Consider the following 26,885-nt stretch of genomic DNA (forward strand, 5'->3'; position numbering starts at 1 on the left):
TCCATCAGTGTGCTTATTCACACAAGCATTATTTACGGCTAAATTACCGGATAGAAATTGGGAATGTGCACCAATAAAATAATGAAACTCAAATATGATCAATCATCCAAAACACCAAGTTAGAACTTTGATGATGGAGTAAAAATAAAATCTCAGCTGAATGATTGATTTAGGACTGGACATGTATTTGATAGATTTTATTTTCCGCAGGTAAAGACCACAGCTGTTTTTCTATATAAAACCCTCAAACAGCTATTATTTCTCACAAGTAAAACCATGAGGATACTTTATGTCTCCAGAGGCCAGTATAATGAGTCAGCACAGCTGAGCAGAGCCATGCAAAGCCAGAGCGTCCCTAGTGTGTGAGCATGTATGTGTGGTAGAGAAGTGGGTGGAGGACCTGGGCCAGATGAAGTCTTGGCAGGTGTCATCACTCAAATATTACACTATTTTCTTGGGCATTACATCAAACACTGTGCTGTGCTGGCTACCAGAGGCAGTGGTGAGTGTTGAGAAAGGAGGGAAGATGAGGACCAGTGTGCTTAAGTCCTACACCAGATACGTTGCAGTCGTCTTTGTCAAGATTTACAACAAACTAAAAATGCGGCCCCGTTCTGCACATTATACGTGTGTGTATATAGCAAAGTATAAAATCCAAACTATTCTTGTAACGTGCTCTATTTTGCGATGGGTTTTCATTTCTGCATTTTTTAAGCCAATATTTTTCTGCATATTCTCTATCAGAGCATACACCATATTTTGTTGGGACTTCGCTGACAGACAAAAATAAGGAGATGAAGCTCAAGTTGTTTTATTTGTCTCAATTAAGTCAACTATGTGAACGTCAAGTCATGTAAGTTATGTAAGTGCAACAAAGTACAATTCTTTGTCTGCACAAATTGCAATGTCCCTCTCCTAAAATCGTTTTATCCACTACTGACATTGGGGTTGAGACACAGCAAAAAGCACTATATTGCCACAGTTTTCCCACAATTTTCCCACAAACAAACAAACAAACAAACAAACAAACAAACAAACAAACAAACAAACAAACAAACAAACAAACAAACAAACAAACAAACAAACAAACAAACAAACAAACAAACAAACAAACAAACAAACACTATTTCCCCTACTACATAATAAACAAAGTGTTAAATAAAACCCCAAAATAGGAAAAACAACAATCTTTCCTATGCTTGTTTGTATTACTCAAGAGAAAGAATACTTAACAGGCATTGTCTATTTTTTTCAAACATTTTTTAAACTGATAGTCCACATTTTCTCCAGATGCAAACTATCCGTTGGCACAATTTTTGTGATTACTAACACTCTTTCCTAATACTGTAAATACTACGGGCCGTTAAAGGTTTGCATTTGCAAAATCGGCCGCATAATTGATTGCTCAAGCAAAAAGATGTGGAATCTGATCTACTAACCAGGTGTGCCCAGGTTGCTTCTGCCAAATGGGCAATATTGCTGCACAGTTCATTTTACATGTTCCATTCTGGGAGGAGTGAATCCACATACTGCAAATTTAGCATGTGCAATGTGATTTATCACACCAGAGACAAAAACAAACGGCAAAGACTGATTTTGTATCATTATACCCCATCTGAGAGGCAGGAACAAACTTGCAAGTACTATGATGGGTTAAAATATTTCCATCTTTGAAATGCCAGAAAAAAAAAACTTATTGCAATGCACTGCAATTTTGGAACTTCTGAATGATCAAAGCTTGGACTTGTGACCTGGAACCAGTCACATGAAGGAATCATTTCATATCAACGATGACAAACCCCCTCTCAACTCCACATTGCCGTGCATCTAGGTCATTTGATTTGAGTGCACCATGTGGTGCTGGCCTCTCAGAGAGCAGATTTTTGGCAGTGCTTAAAAAAAATGAACCATGCATTTGTGATTGAATATACACAGTGTTGTCAGATTTACCTGTTGCCAGCTTTTCAGGGCAGTGTCCAATGTGTGAATGGCATACTGACTGACTGTGGCAAACATAGGTTCCATAAAGATGTTTGCATCCCACACACTGGTTTGGGGTAAACATGAGGCCGTAGCCTGGCCCTGAAACAGAAATGTAAATTAGATCTCTTGAGCAACAGACTACAATCAATGTTTTACGATACAATTTGTGACAACGACATCACACTTGTTTAGTTAATATAATTTAGTTTTGGATTTCTATACCACTGCACATTGCAAGGAAATTATATGTTAAAGTGTTAGGATTGGTCCTCATCATATCAAATGGTTATCGTGTAAATTACCTGTATCACACAGGGCTGCAGAACGTGCAGGTGTGTTAAATTCCTATACTCTAGCAGCTTGCAGTCTAGCTGCGTGGAAAAGTTGAACTCCTGACAACGCCTGGGTCCACTGGTCCACTGACGCAAGAAGATCTGTGGGTCCCAAGTACCAATGACCATAAACTCTTGTTTCTGAGGTATCTTCCTGTCTGGCAGGAAGGGTCGAAGTTTTTGAGATGGAACTGTGAAAAGAGGGAAAATTCAAAATTTATGTAGGTAATTAATCTGATTCAAACTTTGCATCTTGACTGATTTTAGTAGGGATCTGTTTTCTGTATCCTAACCTGTTCCCAGTTGTTCTAGATGGTGGCAGAGGTGAACTTGCATCTGTGCTAGCTGGAGGGACACACCCAGGGAGGGGACAAACCAAGGTGCAAAGCAGGAGTCCACACGGGTGCATGCTGCCAGGGCCATGGGAGATACCAGCTGATCACATGGTAGTTGGGATCCAGACTCACTATCTGAACTGAAGGCAATGAGAAGCAGACAAAAATTCATATGCAACCCCTCACACTGCTTGTCCCCAAGGACACAGACAGAAATAGTACTTGTTCAAAATGATCTCGTAATGACCTGAGAAACACACTCACTAGACCTGAGGTAAGTTACAGAGCATGCAGGTGAGAAAACACAACCTTAAAACTCATTCGCTGACAGCCATTTTAGAGCATTTTCAAGACTCACAGAAAATAGCCTTTCTCCTTTCACCAGGCATACAGTTTGATTCTTCTTTTTTGTTCATGTTTTATAATCAGCAGTAGAAAAAATATCTAAATTTGGGCACCACAATGTCACCTACTGGTTGATGTGCATCAGCAAAACTATTCCCAAATTTGAAATTTATACCGCCTGACCCCATTGAAAACATGAAATAGACAGGTTTTCTTGTCAATGGCATTGAATGAGTTTAAAGCAGCTGTCTGCACCAGGACTGGACTATAAGCTGCACCAACAGGCCAGTAGAAAGGAGGTCCCAGTGTAGCGGCGCAGCAAGAAACTGCAAACAGCGATTAGAGATCCCACGGGAGAGAACAAGGGCCAGGGCTTACTGTAGCTCCCGGTTCAAAGGCCTACCTCTGTGGACAATCAAAATACTCAGACTAAAATGATAAAAACAATACATCTAAAAAATGCAAATCTTAAATGAACAAAACATAAATAACATATAAAATAATCATGATGATAAGTTAATATACACAAAGGAATCATAGCAATGAAATGCAAGTGAAAAATAGGAAAAGCTTTTTTCTCTTTTTCTAAATCGTTGCTGTACAGTAATATTGTAAAAACAATGGTCATCTCATGGCACACCTCAAAAGAGCTAAGCATCTTATGTTGATGATTTGTAATGTAATTTGTATGTTGAAGTTTTTTCTTGGTGTTTTTTCTCTGGAAACTTAAGTACAGATGAAAGGAGTGAGTTAGGAGAGTAGAATCGTTTGTGATCGAAAAAGACAAATAATTTAAACAAAGGACATCTAGTGTTTGGAGTATGATTATAATGAATGTCAGATGTATATTTAGTTTTACACTCTTTCTGGCAAGTGCTTTTTTCCCGGTTTCTTCTCTTACATGTTTTTGTGGTCCTTCCCTTTCTACTCATCTAGCCCACTAAGCCACACAGAATGTGGGCTTGGCAAATTCTATTCCACTTAAAGTTCCCTAAATCTCAGGAGGAAACAGGAGAAAGGAAATAAGTGAATTAAGATGGGAAGAAACTGAAAGGAAAATGCATGAAGCCCATAAGAAGTCAGAAGGTGTTTGCTGACATATTGGAGAAGAGAAGCAGTGGTAGTAAGACTGGAAGACCAAACACATTCTTTTTGAGGTGTTACAAGTTGACCCAACCCTTCTGGCAACTTGTGAGCCAAACCAAAGGGGGCTTTTACTCCTCATGCTTCCCGTGAGCTTTCCCTCGATTAGATACACTCAAGGTAAGCAGGAAGGAATCCGGATGGGGCCTGACAGGCACTTGGTGTGCTGGGAAATCTCATTAGGCCGATCTGAACGCCTTCCAAACCCACTCCCAGCTCCTGCTCACCATATGTGGGATAAGGGACATTGCTCACTCTTGCGCTTCGTCGCACTCTCATTAGTTTCCTTCGCACCCGTTGTGGATGTAAATGTAAACAGTATAGTAAAAATAGCTCAAATAGCTTGACAAAAGTTGGTGTACAGAGAGGCAAGCCAGAACGACTAGATTCATATTAAAAGTGGGGACGCCGTGTCACGACTCCAACACAGCTACTTAAAAGTGGACAAACAACACCTTGCTCCTTTCTGGGAAGACTTTGTAAAACATTTTGGAATATATCTGTGGGAATTTTTGTCCGTTTATCTAGCTGCGCTTTTGTGAGGTCAGAGGTCACCTATGTTGGATGAGAGGGCCTGGCTCACGACTTCGATTCTAATTCATCACAAATGTGTTTGGGATGAAAGCCACCACCTTTTTTGAATGTATCTTATTATGTGTTGGGGCACATCCATGCTGGAACAAAGGGGCCTCTCCAAGCTTCCGCAAAGTGAGAGTCAGAATTTAGAAAATGTCTGGGAATGCTGAAGTGTTACAGTGCAGTGGGAACATAAAATTCCACCAAGCTGCACTGTTCAGTTCAGTTCACCACTGTACAGTTTGGATCAGGAAAAAAAAAATATATTTTTAAGGTTTCTTCCCTTTTCATTTGTAAATTTAATCATTAAACAGATGTGTTAACTATTGATCAGTTAATGGGCAGCAGTACACGTAAGACATTTTGGGCCCTTTGACAATCCAAGTTTGTACTAAAGCAGACCACGATGCTTGGTAGAAACAAGTCGGTGTGAAGTGGTCTTGCTTAGCTTCTAATTGATGAGATGAACATACATATGTACAACAGTAAGATGAACACTTCTTTACCTCTGCTCATCTCCTCCCTCGCTGTTATTATTGAGGACGATCCTCCACACGTCTGAGGCCACCAGTTCCTTCTGTTGATCCGTGAAGCTGAGGCTGGGAAGCTGCAGCTGGCAGGGGCGGCTCTCCGACAGGCTGAAGTCCCGGTATGGAACAAAGGCCTGCTGGAGCTCATCCCAGTACTCTAGGCTGCATGGTACCTGGAAAAAAGTGACAAAATTACATAGTATTTATTTATTTATTAGGTTTATTAATTCCATGACCACGTTCTGTCCATCGATTGGCCTACAGAGAATTGTCACATTTCACAATGATCAACAAAAGTGGACTACTTCTACACCACCATGCCATGATTAGATGAACGCTCTTAACCCTAACCCTAATTCCTCCAACACATGACATACTAAACAGTGGTGAGCCCAACTGAACTGTACTGCTTGTTGTAGAGACAAATTTAGCTGCTTTTTGAAACACACTTACAGTATGAATGTGTATTGGATGTTCCCTACATTCTAATGCTTTCTGTAGTACTTGGTTTCTAATGTCCCAGTACTTCACCACTTCTGTTCAAAACACTACATAATTTCAATTTGTGGATCAAAACCCAACAAGCCCACTGATACAATCATGACTGACAAAAAAAATAGCATCACTGCAATGATTTATTATTGCACAAACAATACTTTTCAGTGTATCCCTGTACAATTTAAGGTACTTTTGTTGTCAACTGAGCAAAAACGAGTTTGATATATAGCCATTCTCTTATGGTAATTGGCACAGTGCTATGCTTTTCATTTGTCTAAAACACAAGTTCATTTCTCATCAAGTCAACAAAATATTTTCACCACAGAACACCAACAAAGCATGAGATGACAAAGTCACATCCATACCAAAAATTGCATGACCACAGCATAATTTAACTGCAGGCTAAAAGGCACCATTTACATTTAGGTCCTAGGGCTCTCTTTCACACTGAATAACAATCAGGTTATGTGAGCATTTTCACAATTTGATAGCTGGCAGGGCTTTATTCATTTCAGTTACAGTGAGCCAACATTAGCATGCATGTGGTGGGTGGGTGCTCCTGTGTGAACAAAACCAAGTTCTCCGGTTTCACTGACCACCTGCAGAACCCTGCTACTGATGAATCAGTAGTGGCAGGGAGCTCTCAGCAGCCCACCTGATAAATGCCAGACACCAAGGCATGAAGCTGTACGTGGAGTGCATTGGTCTGTCTAAATCAAATTGTTTACTAAAGCTATGGTGCTCCCAGGACAATTTGGAACTGTCAAGAGGGCCAGTGTGCACATGTATAGTGGGAACCCCCTGAAATTTGTATGCGGGGGTCTGAACCTTGGTCAGATGAGGTAACCATAGTTTACATTGTGTATGAATTGCCACGTAGGGCTTCCTGGAATCAACTTTTCATAATTGCAGCCGACAGACTTGTGCACCCGCAACCTTAACACTCACCACTGGTGCGGAAACTTACAGTCTCTAGAGAGAATTCGCAGGACATATTTTTTTCCCCCCACTTGTTTTATTGCAAACACACAATAGCTGATATGACAAAGTAGTGTTTATGGACTAATAAGATAGAGTATTTCTATCATACTTCTCTTAACATGGGATACTGTTGCACTTTTTGCCTGGGCTGAATTTAGAACTGCACAATTAACCAAATTCAAATCCACAATGAAATGTAGTAGAGTACAATTTTAAAATTGCAAAACCTAAAATTAAAAAAACAACAAAAAATGCTTCATTTTAGTCAGCCGGTAAGGCTTCTGGTTTTATATGTAGTATGGATATTTTCTCTATTTATTCATCTCATATGCTGGCAGTGTGTGATGCACAAACTCATTTTAAGTGAGATGGAGAACAAATCTCTCTCAATATTTAAAGAAAAATAATTGGGAGGGTTTTTTTAACCCCCCCATACACACACTAAGTACTGTCAAGTACTTCGTTGGACTTAAGGGGGAAAATGCAGCTTTGTTTACATCACCTGGTTGCTTTCAAGAAAAGACAATAAATGAGACTATGAAAGACAATATGGTTGTATACTGTATTTGTATATACAGGTGTTCTTTTGAAGTAGAAGTAAATACAGTCAGTCGTGTTAGTTTCACTGTGATTGTATGTGTATATCTTATCTGATGAACACAATGTAACTATTGATACGTCACACACTCTGCTGGAAAACTTTAAGGACTTGATGATGTGAGACTGCCAGGTAACCCTATTTCTTGAGTTAACGTTCCATTTTGAAAGGAAATGTACATGTTGAGGGCAAGTACAGTAAATATTCAAAACTATTTATAAATATCTTTACATCTAGAGGGGCTGGTTGATCTGACTTCCATCACTGTCAAGTACTTCAGTTTCTGCCAAACCTCAAACTATTATTTTGCATGGAGTTACTTGTCTTGGAATGATTGACACATTACAGTCCCTCTGAAGGATAATTAAAGACAGGCGACCTAAAGCAAACACACAGCATGAAGAAATGATTTCAATTTCCACAATGAACCCAGGTGTGATCTCTGAATCAAAGTTCAAGTATGCCTGTGCAACTGAAGACTCCCTGTGCTGGCTCTGAGGCTCTGACTGCTAACGTACCCTGCCCTGTTTTCCATGACTTTTATTAAAAAGATCAACAATGATGAGGTAGTTCTGTGACTGTTGTCTATGGATGCAAAAAAAAAAAAAACATTCCACAGCTCTGTACGTCTTGTCAGCCAGCAGAAAAATTGAATTGACATCAGTTTGAGCAAATGTTTACTCAGGAGATGTAAAGTTTTTATTTCATGAAAATGACTCCCGCTATGCTGTCTCATGTGGGCTAATTTATTTTAGCGTTAATCATTGTGGCAAATCAGGGATAAGATGGAATGCCAAAGTTGTTAAGTGGGACTCTTGACGTTTTTGGTGGATGAGGTGTAAAAACTCAAAATTTAATTAAACACATGAACGGTATTTTCCTTTTATAGTGCATTAACTGTGACTAATACAAGTCCACTTGAGTGCTGTCCTGTTAAAACAATAGTTATCTTGGCTGAAATCCATTTACGTGCTTATTGATTCAACGTCACACTTAAGCTAAACAGCTCTGTGACTTCCATCCATCCATTTTCTGTACCGCTTGACCCCACGGGGGTCACGGGCATGCTGGAGCCTATCCCAGCAGTCATCGGGCAGCAGGCGAGGACACCCTGATCTGGTTGAGCTCAGTGACTTTCCTTTTTTTTTTCTTTTTATTAATTGAAGTCTGACTGCTCCATCCAACTCACAGCAAAGCACAGTGTCCCCTTCATTGTGGAAATAGCAGCGACACCACTTGGGCGTAGGATTTTTCATAATCCATTCCAGCCCCAGAACCAAGTCAAGTCACAAAGTTATTCACCGGGCCCTTTGTTGATTTACACTCACATTCGCGTTTGTCATACCAACTTCCTTCATCCTTCAACTTCCCCTCATCTTTGTGTGAACATTTTGTAAGCAGTGATTGAGGAAAAGTAGTAATTTGGAATTCCCACTGGACAACACTGGAACTAGTGAGAAACCGCAACTATTTAAATGCAGGGTAACATGATTTTATAAATACGATATCCTCTGGGGAGAGAACTAGAGCTACTCAACCGCTGCCTTTATCTATTTGACAGGGAGCACATGAGCAGCAGATAGGATGTGTGGCAGTTACAGGAAGAGAATGAAAGAAGAATGAAAATATGGATCGCATTTTGTCCACTTGCAATCACTCCTTAATAGCTATTTTCAGAAAAACCTTACATGACAGGTAGGAGAAGGAGAGGCATTACAAGACAGCTCTCTTTGCTCCCTATTTCTTTTTCTTTTCCTACGCCTCTCACTTTACATTTCTCAAAATCTATCAGCCTCCATCTCTGTGTGGCTCCGTGGTAATTCTAGAGGCCTGAGAAATAATGACTGCCTTGGTTTCCCCCCCTCACTCTGTAGTGTCTAGATGCAAAGTGAGTTAAATTCTTTTTGGAAAAGTAACCGAATCATTTGTGTTTTTTATGGCTGCATTTCCGTCCTTTGACTCTTTTGTATTTTTTTTTTCTGGTCTTGGGAGGAAGTGAAATAATTAAAACATGTGCACTTCTGCATAAAGTAAGGCTAGCTGCTTGTTGGCCAGAGGCTTGAATCTATTACATCTGGGATCACAATGACTTCTGGCTGATGACTGAGGGGTCCAGTTCAAATAACCCTCTTGAACCTGAGCCCTGTGCTCGCACACAACTGACAGACTGATGTGAGTATTTGGACACAAGTTTTAAGCTAGTTTGGCTGTGTAACACCATAAGCAGTGGAGCTAATACATTATCATTACCTCCCAATCATATTTTTCAAAAGGTCATGCATTTTTCAAATGGGGGTAACATGCGTCAAGGCTATTGCTTCGTGGCCTCTTGAATAATGATTATTGTCCAATGTACCTGCAGTGTATAGTCTTTGAGTTTTCGGTAACTTTCCTGCCATCCAGCATTGACAAATATACATCTATGACTTTCTCATGGCTTATTACACAGTGGGCTCCGTCATATCCAGCATGGATTCCGTAGAGATAAATTATCTCACCATTTCACATTACCCAAAGGTGATTTCAGTAATAGAGGGGGGCTGAGAACCTGCTCCTTTCAACACTTGAATGAAACACTCATCATTTGTTTAACAGACTTATTTTAGGCCAGAAACATGCCAGATGACAGAGGGATTAGAAGATGTGGAAAACACATGTTCATCAACCACAGGTTGCATTCTGCATTTTTGCCGTCCAACTCATTTTCACACGAGTAGTCTCATGCATGTTAATGATGTCATCAATGTGCTATTCGATGGACTAATTGTCTTCATTAAGGGCTGAAAGTTTATTATTCATGACTGTTTTTTACATTTTGATGCAAAATCTGAGATATGCAGTAACATGTTTCTCTAACTAAAAGTCAGACAAGACAGATAGATGATGGACAGGAGTTGAAGGTCTTGACATAGGTGGAAGTGTACAGACACATTTTCCCAAAATTAGGTTACACACAAATATGAATTTACTTTTGCCCAAATAAAAGTGTACTCACGCAAGATTATGCGGAACATTGCAAAATGTTTTAACTTGTCATGGCCAAGTCTGTGTCTCCCAACTGCCTGTTAATGATTATGATGATCACAGCAAGTACAATTAGATCTGTACACATCTAAAAAAGAAGGTCTTTGATTTACATAAATCAGGAATGTCACGCAGATGCCAGGATCATCAGCCCAAACATTGTGTACAAGTTACAACTCCGGAATCAACAAGGCTTGTCATAAACGGAACGCTGATGAAACAAGTGTCAACATAAGTTAGGTAGATACTTTATCCTTGCCAAGGAAAACTTTGAAGCAAGGCTATTGTCCAGGAAAAATAGACAGGCCCAACCTCGTCAGTCACATTTGCAGCATAACAGATGGACAAAGGACAGACATTTCTTCTGGAGCCTGGTCATTGACTTGTTTGACCGGTACCGACTAGTGATTGGAACTTTCTTATATGGGACAAATTACTGGAAAATTCAACTGATATGTGGCTTTGGCAATAAATATTGAAAAAGTATGACTACTTCAAAATTTTTCTGCAGATTATTGTTGTGGTTGGAGCTCAAACATATTGTACCTGTATATCCAAAGTCATTGTAGTTCAATGGCTTCCAAAAGCACATATTAATGAATGGTCACTGTTTCAGCCAAAATGTTGAAAAACACTCATGCATAGAAAATACTGAAACTGCATCCACAGAGGAAAAGGACGGGGCTCTAAAAGCAAGACTTAAACCATTTGTGGAAGATAAGATGAAGAGTTTACCCTTCATGGAAGATAATGAAACAAGGAAACACAACCATTCGATTCCCACAGCGAGCATCAATTTCGTTACTTTCAACCGATCAAAAACACTTATTTCATATTTGACTTAACATTTGGCCCAGGACGTAAACATCATAAGTGTGCAGGAAAATGAAATAGAATATTCATGTCAGAGGTTAATTTATCCCTCTTTTCAAAATTTCCGGTCACAATCAAACTACACATAGACCACGCACTCCATAAATATAAGAACCTCCCAGTCCATCACTCAACTGCTACACTGGTGACCACATCGACATCCTTACAGGACAATAACTGAACTCAACTTTATTTATAGATAACACAACATTTTGGTATTGGGTTTAGTCTTAAGTATTAAAATTAACACGATAATGATTGTGATTGTCATTCATTGTGGTTTATAATTGCACATCAGAGTGAGAAGTGTTTCTAAATTTTTGACACCTTCAGGTTACTAAATCAGGTAACCCAAATATTAGCATTATCCTTCGGATGATAATTTATCTCCTCCTTTTGGCTTAGTCTCAATTTTGAAGTTCCCCCAATCATCTTTGCCATCTATTTCAATCAAGCATTCACTCTCGAGCCTAATCGCTCTCTGCCTCTTTCAACTGTAACACTATATGAGGACAATCAGCTCAAGTCCATGAGCTTTGCTCATTCCAGATTTTACAGCTGTGGGCCGAGCTTGCACAGAATCTCAGGGCCGCAAGATACTGTGTAGTGCTTCTGAATCCAACTAGGGTGGTACCATGGCAAAAAAGTAAAGTAAATGTGTGTAAAATGCAGTGTGTTTCGAATGTACTTCAATTCTTTCGCCTGGTGATTTGTGGTGGGCGGATGTGACAGAAATTTCAATCTCGCACATGTCAACACTTTTGTGCAATTTGATTGTCGCCACATCAAATTTTGAATCATAGCAAAACTGATGGCCGAGACTGGTCAACTTGTGAAATCTTGGGGGAGAACTTATGCTGGTACATTCATAGAATAACATTTGTACTTTAGTCTCGACAAAACTATGAGATGGTGTAAAATTGTTGTCTGAAATAGCAGTATCAGACACAAAGGAGACAATAAGGATAGTGAGTCAACAAAGAGGAACATGCCATTTAAATAATTATGCTGGAAAGGTAGAAGGTGCACTGAAATAAATAAAACTAGTGACAGAAGAAATAAATAGCATGTCTCATCCCTCACTGAACCTTAGTAGACTCAGTAGCTGCAACAGCCTGCCAAAAACATAACCTCATCTGGGTTTGAAGACACCTGGTTTTTCACACCAGGGCGTGCAAGATGACTTTCACAGCTGTCTCACCGTACATTACATGTTTGGAGGGGCAGTATGGCTCCATGTCATTCAATAACATGTAAGGTGTGGGTCTCTCTGGACTCAGATCATGAGAATCATATTGGCACGCAGCCCAGCTTGGAGAATTTATTTGTACTTCACTGTGACCGATGTTGAGCAAAGAGGAGTGAAGGAACTGAGGATTATCTCTGCTCTGTAGGCGCCTACCACCTTCGACTTAGCAGCACGGCTCCAAGACAGCTAATATATCCTACATAGATGCATAACGCACCGTCACTCTTTGGATCCTCCAGATGTGACATCGTTGATAATGTGATCTACGTCTGTGTACGAGCGTACAGTATGTCTGTGTTGCAAGACTGAGGTGTACGTCATTCTATGATATGTCATCTTGGCATTCCCAACTACAGATGGTCCGATGAGACCAATTCTGTCAGGAACAGACAGGTTACACAGTTGGGTCAGCACACTCACATTGACATAAACCAACACTTTTGTCCTATGTTGGGAATTTCTGCTGTTCCCAGTCGGCAATGTCACAAATTAATGTTCCCTTTTTTACCTGTAAGGCGTCCCCAAGGTCAGCCGTACTGATTTCTGGGTCTTCTGTGGTGTTGAAAGGAACTGGAGTTATCCTGATGAAGGTAAGGACACGAGGCTCAGGATACCTCCACAGCATTAGTCCTGGGCTATCTTCTGTTTCACTGTAGAACACAACCTCATGTGGTCCCGGCCATCTTTGGGAAGCTGTCAAAAAGTAAAAGAATAGTAACATGAGTGACACACTGTATGCGCAAAAGACACACACTTGCAAAAAAAATATATATATATATATACGTGAACTCTTGAAGTACTTGGATCCCTGTAAAATTGGTCATAAAATGTCATCAGAGCTTCATCTAAGTCGAAACAATTGTACAACAAATTTGTAAGCAGTAATATATATCAGGAACAAGGGTTTTCAACAACACACAGAAGTTGGATCTCAAAGACAAATACAAAATGATTTTATGAGTATCTCGATACATGGGTCCATTTTTAAGGGGAACGATTCCATTCAGTGGGATTGCGATTTGATATGGTACAGTTCTGGTTTTTGTCAAGTTTATTAATTTGGAAAACATATGTATTACTAATTCAATTTATACCTAGCATGGATTCCTCATAAACAATGAATTTCAGGTATAACATGATTTTTTTTCAGGAAGAGGGCAAATCCTGTGCCTTCTTTGTTTCTCATTTCTATTTCTCTGAAAAGTACTTCCTTTTGTTTTTAGTCAGGGCTACTCTGTCTCATTTCCACATTCAGAATAAAAATCGGACCTGGGATTCGACCAGATTGTAAAATGTCGTGCTGATGCATTTATAGGTGTTTCTATGGAACCTAAAACAAAACAAATGTTTCCATGCCTTCAGAATGTTCATGCGCTGAAGAAGCAAAATATAAACAGAGGGGTTGAGTAAACCTTTTTTCTGTAAACAGCCATTGACTGCACCAAGCCAAGCACCTGAAAAGCTGGATGACATGGATCGAAACATCTGAGTAGTGTTTGAATAAAACTGTGGCTGCTGTTTCGGATCCAAGTACTTTGGAAAAATGTTTATTTGGGGGAATAATTTTTTGTCCCCAGGGGGTATAAAACTGATATTCTTTGTTGAGAACACATTTCAGGGAGTAGCAAAATCTGTCTGTGGGCAAATGCTTCTTTCATGTTAAGAGGCCAGCATATTACTCTCCTGCAAACAGACGATGAAACAAAAGCAAAAACAGACACTTTCATGGTTTTACTTTCAGTCGCATTAGCAGAGACCCTTTTGTTTTTTTCTCTCTCTATCTTTCAGTTCTCCCTGAGTCCTTCCCGTCCCTTTGTCAGCCCTTGGGGGTGTACTTGCACTTCTCTGTATTTAGGGGACTGCTTTCCTCTGCCAGTTGACAACATGTTGCAAACAGATTGTTCCCTGGTTCCTTGTGCTAGCAATATACGTTCTTCAGAGATGTAAAACAGACCAAAAAACAAAGATTAACCACGGTTGACAAAGTGGATGACTAGTCTACAACCAACGAGTAGTTTTATGCTCTTTGAATCTTTGTATGTTCCTATGTGTGCATGTTGAGAGCAGCACACACACAAAGCACCAAGAAAGTGAATAAATAGCATGTTACTTTAAGTAGAACATGGCAGATAAGTCTGCTCAAACTCCTTTTCACAAAATATCTCTGGTGGACACTGCCGTTAGACAACCAACATGTCACCCAAATGTTGCTAGTGAAGATACAAGTACTATTAATATTCACCTGAGTCCTGGATGTACTGAAAGTTCCCTGTTCGCAGATCATCAGAGCTGTGTTCTGAGCGAGAACAGGAGGAACCTGGGGAGGGTGGTGGCTGGGTCTGGAAGGTCTTGACTTTCGGGCAGTTTTCCAACAAGTCCTCTTTCTGAGCGGCGTGATATGCTTGTAGGTGCTCCGCCACCAGCTTCAGACAGGTAAGATGCTCTTGTCCCCAGAAAACCTGTCGAGCAAAAGTAGAGTGGCAAGATTTTAGGTGGGTGGAGAAAATGGAAGGATTTACCAAACTAATAAAGCTGTAAGAGTAATTCATGGAAAGATCAGGCAGCACAGTGCATTTGGAAAACCTGCTCTAGAGCACAATTGACCCCAGTCAATTATAAATATTTGATATTACAATTTAGAGGCTGAAGGACGACACATTTATCCAGGGGTGCCAATAATTCAGGAGGGCACCGTGAATGCAGATGTTGGTCATTTTTCAATTTTTTCCTCCAAAACATGATGATGCATTCACATGAGTCACCATTTTACAGTGCATCAGCAATAACACAACCTAGCATGCTCCTTACACGATGTCCCCCTTCCCACACGCCACCAATGTGGTCCTGCTGGGGTTTGGACAAAGGACCAGGAATCTTTGAGTCAAAAGATTTTCACACATGGCGGACGCTGTGTGCCTACTACCAACTAATGTGTGCATACAGATTTATGACTAAACTCTGAAAACAGGAAAATTCGGGGAGTTTCTTTCAGGCATTTGGAGAGAGAGAGAAAATCCTATGAAGAAATCGGAAGGAATTCCTGTGGTTTTTGTGCAGCACTTGATTAAAACACCACAAACACCAATATTTTCAAAAGGAAACATGCAATTATGTACTACGAGCAACCACTGAAAAAGATAAAGAGCAAGGTCACTCAGAAGTAGTGATGTGGAACAATACATTAGTAATAATGCAAACAGTTCGTCACATTGGAAAGGGGATTTTTCAGCTGGGACATTATGTAACTTTGAGCAAAAAGCCACATATAAAATATAACCCGGCCTAGAAATAGCCAAATAATTTTCCACGACTTAAATGGCAGATGAGACCTGAAGTCACACACACACTTAACCCGTTAATGCTGAATCCAAGAGGAAAATCAGAATAAACAGAATGATCAGCATATATATACTATTGAAGTGAAACCAAAAAGAAAAAGTAAAAAGGAATTTCAATTGCATCTAACAATAGCAAAAGTATTCAGCCCTGAATGTTGCTGAGGCGCATGAGCGCTTAGAAATGTTCTGCAACTATGACATATAAAGGGTATTTAGACCTGCAGCAAGCCTCCTTTCAGGTCCAGCAGCAGTTTAGGGGGACCGGTTTCAGGTCCAGGGCTACCACTGTGCCGACACCACCTTGCCTCCAGTGAGCTGCTGCAAGAAAATGGCCCCAGTAGGAGATGGCTTCTATCCTTTAGCCCTGTTCTCATCAGCACATCTTGTAGCTGCAGCTGCACAGAAGCAGATTGTACCGCATCTGGGAGAACAGGAAAAGTGACAAGAAATGATGAAAGGTTACACAACCGTTTAGAAACATTGGACAAGGACGATGGAAAATGTTAGAGCACTCATACATAGCAAACAGTATCCATAGACATATTACATTACCTTATGAATTAGATGAAATACAGGAAAAGGCAATCAAACTGAATCAAGGTTTGTTGATTTAATAACTACCTTGAAACCTACAAATCCAAATAAGATTGAACAGCTTGCAACTCAATCATTCTTGCCAAGAACTGTCCGAAAAAAAACGTGTGCATGACATCATACAAGTGTCAACACAAAAAGAACACCACTGATAACTGAAAAATGGAGAAAAGTGATGAAAAATATATAATTGGAAATATTTTCTGCCTCTGCTCCAAAGTATATTCATTAGCGAATGATAGAAGAACAAGGAATGCACTTTACACTAACAAGTGGACGACACTAAATTTATTGAATAAACTTCATAAATTTGACAAACTCAGTATGTGTCCCATCATCTCACGTCGGCTTGGCCAACATGTTTGAACAAAGACAGTGAGACTGAAAAAAAAAAAAAAACCTGTGGTGAAATCTGCATGATGAAGCCAAACACCCACTCATCCTGAAAGAAGCAAACATAGCAAAAGCCACCACAATAAGACAGCACTCTCTGTCCTTTCCATTTAATCGTAGATGGGTCATTAACTGTGGTCACAGGCTGTCCAGAAGTTGGCCTCTAAGTCTCCATAAATCAGCAGACTCCAACCCCATCTAGTAGTTGTTAACATGGCAGGGCTGAGCTGGTCAGTCACAGCAACGGCAACAGCAAGAGCAGCAGCCCATTTGGAAACCTCAAACCAGAATGACTAATAATGCCCTGTGAAGTGGCCCTTTGCCTTTTGACGGCAGTAATGGTCCCACTGAGCTTGGCTCGGAGTCCTGGGAAGCAAAAAATAGAGCGTGCACGTACATCTAGAGTCCGCATTATCTTACACAGATGTCAAAGGGGATGATTAAAAATATATATTTTTTAGCCTTGCAGCTTGATTGAAGTGTCAGAAAAAATGTGTGAGGTATAAATTGTGCTTTTCTTTATGTTTGCTTATATTCTCAGTCATCCAGGTCATAGCAATCTACAAAGATGGAATTGAAGCAACTGGATTTTTCTGTTTTTGTCAGGTGAATTTGTTGTGTTTTTTTCTTTCTTATTTTCCAAACACATATGAATAGGACTTCTGCAACACAGCTCTTGTGTAATACACAACATTTCACTTTTCAACAGCTATGACTAATTTAGCTTAGCTACAGTTAAATGTAACCGATACCGTATCAACGTCATTACATTTTTTGTTTTTTTTATTGACTTGGACAAAGAGAGTGGGGGAATTCTATCCATCAGCCTCAAACAAAAAATGCAGCTGCATACAGGTAAGGTTGTTGCCAGTGTTCCATGTGGAAAATGATATCCACTGGACTACATACTTGGCACAGGATTCATTTGCCAATTCCTGTATCCAATCAATAATAATGCAAAACATTTCACATTCAAGCCACAGCTGTTTGCAGAAATTCCAGTGGGCTCTTCTGGGGTGATGTAGGGTAGGTGGACTGGAAAGTGGGAGTGGAACAGGAGCTGATTAACTAACAAGACAAATGTATGTGGTCTTACAGAGGGTGGAGGTTGTGAGCGACGTATGTGACACATATCCTTCCAGACTTGGAAAACTGACTAAGATGCATCTCATTCAAAATGTGGTCATAACACTGCAGCAGCACTGTTCCAATGAAAGAGGGATTTTCTTGTATAAATCATTTTGAAAGATTACACAGGGATGAGTCATTTCTCCAGGAGAGATGCTCTTGATACATGTTGGCAGTTTACCTGCTGATGTCTCCTGGTGTTTGTGTTGTGAGAGTTGTTATTTATTGAACAGGATTATTTTCATGGTGAGGATTTATTTGACAGCTCAAGGAAACTCCCGAGCAGGGTTGTTTAGATGTTGAATAGTGATTTTTTTTTATTACTATTTGAGTGGGAGACACAAATACAGACACATACTAATCCATAGTTAAAATACAGGACTAGTGAGCCCAAAACCACACTACATGCTCTTTAGATCACACACACGTGTTCAAAAACAGTACAATGGGGAATTACTGTAAAACTCTCATCAACATTTATAGCCCAGTTGACCTCACGATGCTGCAGTTTGAACCAGAAGCACCAACAGCAGCAGCTCATAATAATTAGCTTAATTTGGAATGATTTACTGGGGTTGGGGTGGCGGGGGAATCACATTCATTCCTCATGCCATTTTTCCATCCAGTCAAGTCAGACTCTTATTTGTAACCTCCTCTGTAACTGTATTTTGGTCCCAGCAGATGCGTCAGCAGACAGCTAAAGACATTAAGCGGCATAACAGAAACGTGCAATAAAACTACTAGGGAATACAGGAGCATGAACCAGGTGTCGGCAGTGTTCTGTAGAGGGAATCAAATACAATTTGTTGCGTTTACAGAACAAATGACACAGAAACTCAACAGGAAGAGATCCTAATGCATGTAATATTTCACCAACTTGTTTTTTTTTCTTTTTTTGGGGAGCATGTTGATAAAAATGGAAGATTCTAGTAAATGCAGACATTGTAGGCTCTGCATAAGGGGGAAGTTCTTGCTTTGACAAAGAAAAATAATCCTGAAAAAGATGGACTGAAATTTGTGCACAGCAGAATGTTGACCTTTGACTTTAGCTACCTCAGCCATCTTGGGAATGTGAACCTTTGACCTTGACTGGGTCTGCCATTTTGGTTCACGAACCAGTGAAAATCTCTTCCTAACATATTTTTAATACGACAAATAACTGCAGTGTCACTCCAATATTGTTTTACTGTCAAATTCATTCTAAGGGATTGCACCAAACAGAGGGGCAAGCTCATTCAGAAAGCTAAACACACAATGACGAAGCGATAAAATCCAGTGTAGAAGTTTCAAAACTATGCTTAAGCAGTGCTGAGTGGAAACAAGCACACCTGCTGGTCACGTTGGAGTTAAAAATAAGAGGTTCACACATGACCAACAGGGAGAACTTTATTAGTCAGGCATGGACATGTACAGTATGCACATGCAGAGTCAAACAACCACACACGGGGAAACTCCTACAGCTGTTGTTTCGGGGGCATTTGATGCTGGGTTAGCGTTCCCAGTTTCAAAGCCTTATAAGGTAACATGGCAAAATCATACTTGTATATAAACATGTACCGTACAGGCATTCACTCAGTGATTGAATTCCAAATTATAGGCCTTTAAATCATTTTTGGACTTTCACTAACTTGTGGGCATATACGTTAGGTTCATACCTTACCATATATGAGTGTAACTGTCGGCTTCAGTACCAATCTGTGGACATTAGTAAATCAGCAAATAAGAACTCGACATATATTGGCCCTGTATATGATCAAATCAGGAGAGTAAAGAGCATATTCCGGGAAGCTTGGTGCACGCGTGGCTGACTGATGTAAAGAACTGGAACAATGTCAAAACGCTGAGAACATTCAATCAGAGACGTGCATATGCTAACCTTCACCTGTATAATATTCTACAGACCTGCCATTAATACAGTGCACATCAGCCTTTCTCTGCAGACTAACATATAACATGTCATTCCAGCAACTAAGTGGGTGGTGTGTGTGGAAGTTTTTGTAAAATACATCTCTGGCAAACACTTGGGTAAGATTAGATAGGATCGAGGCTGATTTACTGTCTCAGTTTCTTCCTGGCAGCCCTTATCTGACCACTGGCTGGCTGATTTATACTTCAGGGTGAACTGGTATCAATTAGATGAAACCTAAAGGAGTCATTACCTAAGTAGCAGAACCCTCAGTAGACTAGCTGGGATGCTGAGCGTAATAGAAATAATATATTGTCACTCACCACAGGAATACACTTTCCACTTACCACTAGACCACTATAGGGGAAACTGGTTCCATAGGGGCGGACATCACAGCCCGAGTACAAGTGTTGTATGTCATCTAAGTCATTAGACGTTCCCTACGTGATAAATGTTGGTCTGTAACACATGTGCCAAGCCAATTTATTATCCAGAAGAAAAGGCGAGTAATGCTTGGGAAATTTTAGGAAACATGTTTTCATTTGTTGTCAAAGTTCTGGAATGGCAAGCGGAACAAAGAGTGCAGATTCTAAATTCTTGTCTTTTATCACCAAGAACCTCCCATATCGCACAAGAGAAAGGAAAAACTTTTTTTTTTTTTATAGCGAAATTTCATGTAAGTGAAGCAGAAAAAAGTGGATGAATAGTAATAGCTGTATTCACATTTCTGTACTTAATCGTGGCATGTTAGATTCTGCAGCCTAAATGTGGGGAAGGACTAACATTTTATGTGCACATGTTCATAAAGTGGGGCAAAAAGATAATGCTGCAGATATTTCTGTTCATTTTCCAAATTCACATCTTTTAAAAAAAACCTATAGTTTTAAAATGGCAATATATTAGTAAACATTTAAATAAATAGTTTATTGCTACAACTCCGGGTATATTTAATTTTTATGTCGCAATTATGATACTATAACTACTGATGACATAAATGTTTATGAGTAGCCTATCTCAGACAAGGCAAATATCTAAGTCAACGGCACGCATACGTAAGGAATATTTGTAAAAATACTGTAAAAAATTATACATATATATGCTGCACTGATTCATTTCACATAGATTAAACGTACAAATATGAGAGAAAAAAAGTAACACTTCATCATCATGTCAGTTTCTTTGGCCTTTTCTACCTGTGAGTGGCAAGAGGAAACTGACAAGTCTGTTTTGTGGGAACAAATAATGAGTAATGAATACAATAAAGATAGTTGAAGTAGAAGAACAGAATACAACTTGGAACTGTGTTGCATTTTTTTAGTGAGAAAACCAACAGATTTGATCATCATTCAAAGATTATCCGAGAAAACAATTTGTATTAAACTGATTGACCCAAAATAAATATTGGGTCACTTTCACATTGTTGCAGACGTTTTTTGTTACAAGTGTGCAAATTACCCTAAAGTAGTGGGGTGGTAAGGTTGGGAGGAAGGGTAAGGGTGGCAGGGTGTCACGGCTGTTGGGAGGGGTCCACAGAGGCACTGGACCGAGGTGAAAGCTTGCCATGTCAGACTACACATGCACATGAAAACGTAGGCGTGTGTGTTCGTAGGAAGTCGGGGGCACTCTTTGGGCAGTCTGACGGAGAGTTGAGAGATTAGGGAAGGTCCTATTTCACGGACCTTTGGACATCTGTTCTCTCTATTTTTGCCCACCTCCCTCCTTTCTTCCAATGAACTATGAATGCCCCTCTACCTTGGGGAGTGGTGAGCCGTGGACGGAGAGAGGGAGGGAGGGATGTGGGGCTCCCACTTGCTTTTCATTAACACAGGATCTGGTAACACACCTCACTGTCAACCTAATCCCCCCTCTCTCCATCTTGTTCCTTGGCAGAGCGTGGCTGCTCTGACCAGGTACAGACCCCCAGATGTTAGAGCAGCTCGAGTCTCATGAAGACAAGCCGGCCGGGGTGGGTTGAGTGCAATGACACATTCAGGGGAGACCTCACTTTTGCCCGCTTTCTCGCCTACTTTATGCCTATCATATCTCATTCTTTCCCTTTTTGCCATTCTCTTGTTCACTGACGTCTTTTTCCAGTGAATCTTGACTCCCCTCCACAACATCTGCTCTTTGCGCATTGATTAATTTAGCCTGTATCCTCATTCTGTTTCATCTATTTTGTTTTCCCTCAATGTTTCATCAATCTTCTACATTGCTTCCTTTGAAACTATTTTCCTTCCCTCTTTCTTTCCCCTGACCTTACGTCTCCTTCCAATCACACTGACTTTCTGGTCAGTTCTGCCATGGTTCATCAATATCAACTATCATCTACTCAGGGCTGGGAGAGTAGCAGCAGTAGTGGCAGATATTGTACCGGTAGTCTTATTACATTCTCCTGTCTAACATCACACATATAAAGCCAGTCCCGTGGGGGTCATTTCAACTGACTGATTGAGGCTACTCCAGATGAAATCCTAACTTCCATCTGAGTAAATTTCCAAGGTATCTTTTTTCAGAGGTAAGGACTGGACAGAAGAGTCTGGAGTGGTGAGTGATGGAGGTGATTCGGCTAAGTTAAAAAGAAAAAAAAGGAACGTCGTGAGAGAGAGATCTATCCTAACAAACAATCAGTTGTTATAATTGAAGACATCTGCCTTCTTATGATGGCAACAAATCTGGAAACATTGTGAGAAGGTATTTTGGGGGAACATGGACAATTTGGGATATGACAGACCCGTAGAAGAGTCCTAGAATTCTCCAGTGAGTTAAAAAAAAAAAAAAGGTGAGGCAAACAAGTCACTCCACAGCAAAGCTTTGGACATCTGCTTTCAAAATACTCTTTCCCACACACAAGCATACACTGACTTTCTGGTATTCCACTGGCAACATCGACAACTTTCACCCCACATGAACTTTTCAACATTCTTTCAATGATGGGGCCAAGAGAAGAAATATTAGCAACCGTAATGAGCTAGACAAAATGAAACCACATAGGTTTGCACCAAGTACTCAAATAGGAATTACGAGGAAGCAAATAAAAGTTTTGCAGCATATTGTGACAGTGTTATATTTATGGCAGTGCCGCTCAGAACAAATGTGCATGTCCACATAATCTTGCTGGGACATATCAACAACCAGTTTGGAGACAAATTGCATTAATATCAGCAAAGCAACATTGGTCCAAATGAAATATTTCTACCGTTTCTCCTGTCAATTTGTAATTCAATGACAGCATGTTTTTACCAATACAGTGAAACTTGTATGGAAAACAATAACCATCCAATGAATAACTTTGAATGTGTGCTTTCTTTCCCTTATAAATGTCCAGTGCTTCTTTTTGCTTCTACCTTTTACAAAAATCAGAGGGAAACACCTTTCTTTATCACGCAGAACTATATAAGGCACGATGGAATTTTTTTCTCCCTATCTAAAGATCTGACCAAATCAGAGACAAACTAGCGTCCGGTAACAACTTGTCTTCACCCTTAAGAGGTTCCATTGTGTATTTTTGTCAACGTCAACACATCCGAGATGGAAAAAGCTGATGAAAATTGGGGCAGCATGTAGTATTGTGTCATTGTGCAGTTAAGTATACTAAAGTAAACAAAATGCAAGTTGTTGGAGGTTTTAATTAGACACTGACCCACACATATCAAAGTATAATGTAATACTATATCAGCATCTGTAAAACAGATGTGGGCACTTATGTAGCCCTGCTTCAATTTTGTCTTTGTCCCTCAGCAACCGTAGTGAGAGGTTCCACAGCAATGTAGTCTGTACAAACAAGCCACTTAGAAAAGAAACTTCGAACTCCATGAGAAAGAGCCACTGTCTCTGATTCTTCTGTTATAATTAGCAATGCATGCACAAGCTGTTATGACTGCAGATGTGGTTAAGCACAGAAGTGAGAAGTGACATTTAAATGCACACTGGATAGTACACACAGCGAAATGCCACAAAGACATTCTTTTGCGTGAGGATAAAACATGGCAGTGACAAAACTTCAAAGCTGATGAACAAGAAGAATACTGATCAAGAAGGCTGTGAAAAGCCCCCACAAGACCAACTTTGAAGGCAGGATCTTCTTTGTTTTGCCGACAACAGCATTGTTTCACAGTTGCATGCACAAGGGGGGGGGGGGGCTACAAAGAATTTGTAGGCTGACAGTGATGCTAAAAATTTAGTAGTCTGATAGTGATGAAATGGTCAAACTTGAAAACATGGCCAAATGTGTTTTATTTCTCAACATACTGTCCCTTGAGGTCTAGTTTCTTCTTCCAGCAGCGTTGGATTCTCATGGAATAATTATCATCCTCACCCCTCAAAAGCAGATATGACCTTATCTTCTGTCAGATACTGCTTCCCAGCCAATGAAAAAAAAGAGTGTGCCGAATCAGGAGAATATGGACGGTGATCAACCATATCAAAGGCACAGTCATGCAGATTGCAACAGACTTTGGGTGCGGAAGCATTTTTCTGGGAAAACAGAACCTTTTTTGTCAGTTTTACAAGTTGTTTTGACTTGATTACCTTCCACAGCTGTCTCAGCAAGTTGGTTTAGTGACCTTTATTGATAGTATAGCCTTTTTGAAGGTAATTAATGTCTCAGTTTGTATCCCAGAAGACGGAGGCCATCGGCTTCCCTGCCGATTAAACCATCTCAACTTTCTTTGGTGGGGTAGAAGATGGATGTTTCCGCTACATGAACTGCTGTTCAATATTCATCTTGGGTTAACGTTAAAGAAAGCTCGCTGGATCTGCTTTACAAATCGCTACCTTTGCATCATCTGGTGTGCTGATTATGTGTTCAAAGTCATGGCACCCATTGAGCAGAAACCTCGGACATGTCATTCCAGCAAAACTACAGTGAAAAGTGTACTGTAGCACCAAGCAAATCATTCGATGTTTCGTAACTACAATTACCGCTTGGTTTGCGAGCATTTTAACAGTCTTCTCTCTTGTTAATTACGACTCATCACCCTTCCTTGAAAGCAATACTTGTCAGAATCGTAGCCTATTTGTTGCCATGGAGGCAATGATGAAGAGTGATTTTTAGAGAAACTGCTATTCCACCAAGGTGGCTAGCCACCCGGACCCACGAAGCTGCCTGCATTGTAGTCAGACAGGAAAGAATAGTTTCAAACGGTGCAAGATGCATCAATGACAACAAATGCAAATATCTCTGCACTTCTGAAGTGCAAAGGTGGATGTGACAATTTCCAAACCAAAGGACAGAAGCAAGTAACCCCCTTGTGTACAAACTGTCCAAAAATGCTGCCTTTGGATCATTCTAACCTTGAGGCATGTAATTTGATGAGAATTTGTTTGGAGTGAATGAATTGTATAGCTATTGTCGACTACTTTTCATTTTTGTACAACAGAGGATGCATTAATTTTTCAGAAGCGATTACCCACATTTAAACAAGAGGTTTTGAACTTAACTGTAAAATGTGATCTTTTTTCTTGATGTTATTTCCATGTCCACCAAAACAAATAAGTTTTACTCACCCTCAATACTTGGGCCTGTCTTTAAGTTGAGTTTTCCCATCAGTGATGACACAGACACAGTCACGCTGGGCCTCATCGGATGGGCCTCCGTCTCCAGGACAACCACAATCTGTGTAGTGTGGAGTGAGACCTTGTGGAAGGACAAAGCCAAGGCGTCGATGCTGCTTGCTTTACTCGGGCCTAGACTTGGGTGGGGTGGGGAAAAGGCCCTGGTTGGCATCTTGGCAGGTGATGAATGAGAGGTGAGGGTGCTCCATGTGTGGTTTGGCAAGATTTTCTTCAGGTAGGCTTTGGTCTGCTCCAGTTTGACCAGTGTTGGGTTGATTTTCAAGGGGCGAGAGAACTGTAAATTCAGTTCGGCTGTAAAGGGAAGCAGAGCGATGAAATTAGAGGGATAAAAAAAGATGAAAACACACTGTACTATCAACATTTTACCACAAGTTCCCTGGAATGGATTGAGGGTAATATTTTAAAAACCAGACAATGTGCTTGACTGTGTAATATTTATGACATGGTGAGTTAGGACGATATCAAGGCCGCTAAAAGGAGCAATGCTTTCAGTGAGGAAGTGACAAATGCATTGTCATCATGCTCACACACACATACACTCACTGGTCTTAGGGCTTTGTGGGTGTTCCGACTTCTGTGGTTTTGCATCACTGAATGTGAAATTGCAATTTTCTAGTCTATTCATTTTATGATAGGCAATTTAGTGATGGGCTATTTAGTGTGTGCAAATGCTAAAACAAGTCTCCTTAATGTTAGTGTTAACCCAGGACGCAACCTGAATAAATACCGAGTTGGGTACGGTCCCTGCTAGTCATTTGAAAATCCAACATAACTGAACAAATTTCATTTGGTTCCATAAAAAAGGGGACAGGCTTCATCAGTGTTCCACTGAGCAAAACGTGCTGCTACCAAACCCACGGGACGCTGCATTTTATCGCATCTCATAAATCAAACTTCAAGTCCTTCTCTCTAGTCGTTCAGCTTTGCTTGCAAAAATGTGTTTGAGAACAGATGGTCTCAGTCTCACTCTCCTGTTCTTATAATCAAACATATACAAAACATAAATGAATGTGGAAGAGCATGAAAGGGAATCTTTCCTTTATGAAAGACATAAATTCAAGGCGTCTTTTGCTTGTGCCTTTGTGCGCTGCAGTCTTCAAACACTTGACTGGAATTTACAGAGACACATGAATTAACTCCATGCCGTGTTACACCACTTCCATTATCCCATTTTTCCACTTGGTCATGACGATGGAAGAGGGAAGCAGCTCAAAACAAGTCCAGCTGCTTTTCATGGTATCCTCACCAGTGCTTTTAAGGAGGTTTAGACCTTTCATATGTCTTGTTCCCAGGTACAAGAACGAGATGACATGTGCAGGAGCATTGACAAGAGAGCCAATGTACGCATGCAAGTATAAACACATGCAAACAAGGACCCAGCCACTGTAACCTTTTGTTTAATCCAGTGGAAGTGAGGCAGATGGTCAAAAGGAAGGATGCAACTGGAGGGCAGATAGGTGCAATTTGCAGTGCAATGTAGCTTAT

The 26,885-nt window shown here is 40.3% G+C and overlaps 1 protein-coding gene across 3 annotated transcripts in view; it reads right to left on the bottom strand.

Moving 5' to 3' along the window:
- The window catches only part of vps13b (vacuolar protein sorting 13 homolog B), a 211,374-nt gene that overhangs the window by 36,009 nt on the left and 148,480 nt on the right, over nt 1-26,885 (bottom strand). For all 3 annotated transcript variants that reach the window (XM_085917565.1, XM_085917566.1, XM_085917567.1), the window contains 8 exons: nt 25,332-25,691; nt 16,024-16,226; nt 14,710-14,926; nt 12,976-13,160; nt 5,221-5,417; nt 2,609-2,790; nt 2,286-2,506; nt 1,951-2,082 (listed from right to left, as the gene is read on the bottom strand). In XM_085917565.1, coding sequence (XP_085773691.1) covers nt 1,951-2,082; nt 2,286-2,506; nt 2,609-2,790; nt 5,221-5,417; nt 12,976-13,160; nt 14,710-14,926; nt 16,024-16,226; nt 25,332-25,691 — 1,697 coding nt within the window. The remainder of the gene's footprint in view (nt 1-1,950; nt 2,083-2,285; nt 2,507-2,608; nt 2,791-5,220; nt 5,418-12,975; nt 13,161-14,709; nt 14,927-16,023; nt 16,227-25,331; nt 25,692-26,885) is intronic.

The sequence above is a fragment of the Syngnathus leptorhynchus genome, chromosome 8 (genome assembly GCF_054491065.1).
Source record: "Syngnathus leptorhynchus isolate UIUO chromosome 8, UIUO_Slep, whole genome shotgun sequence".
NCBI classification, from domain to species: domain Eukaryota; kingdom Metazoa; phylum Chordata; class Actinopteri; order Syngnathiformes; family Syngnathidae; genus Syngnathus; species Syngnathus leptorhynchus.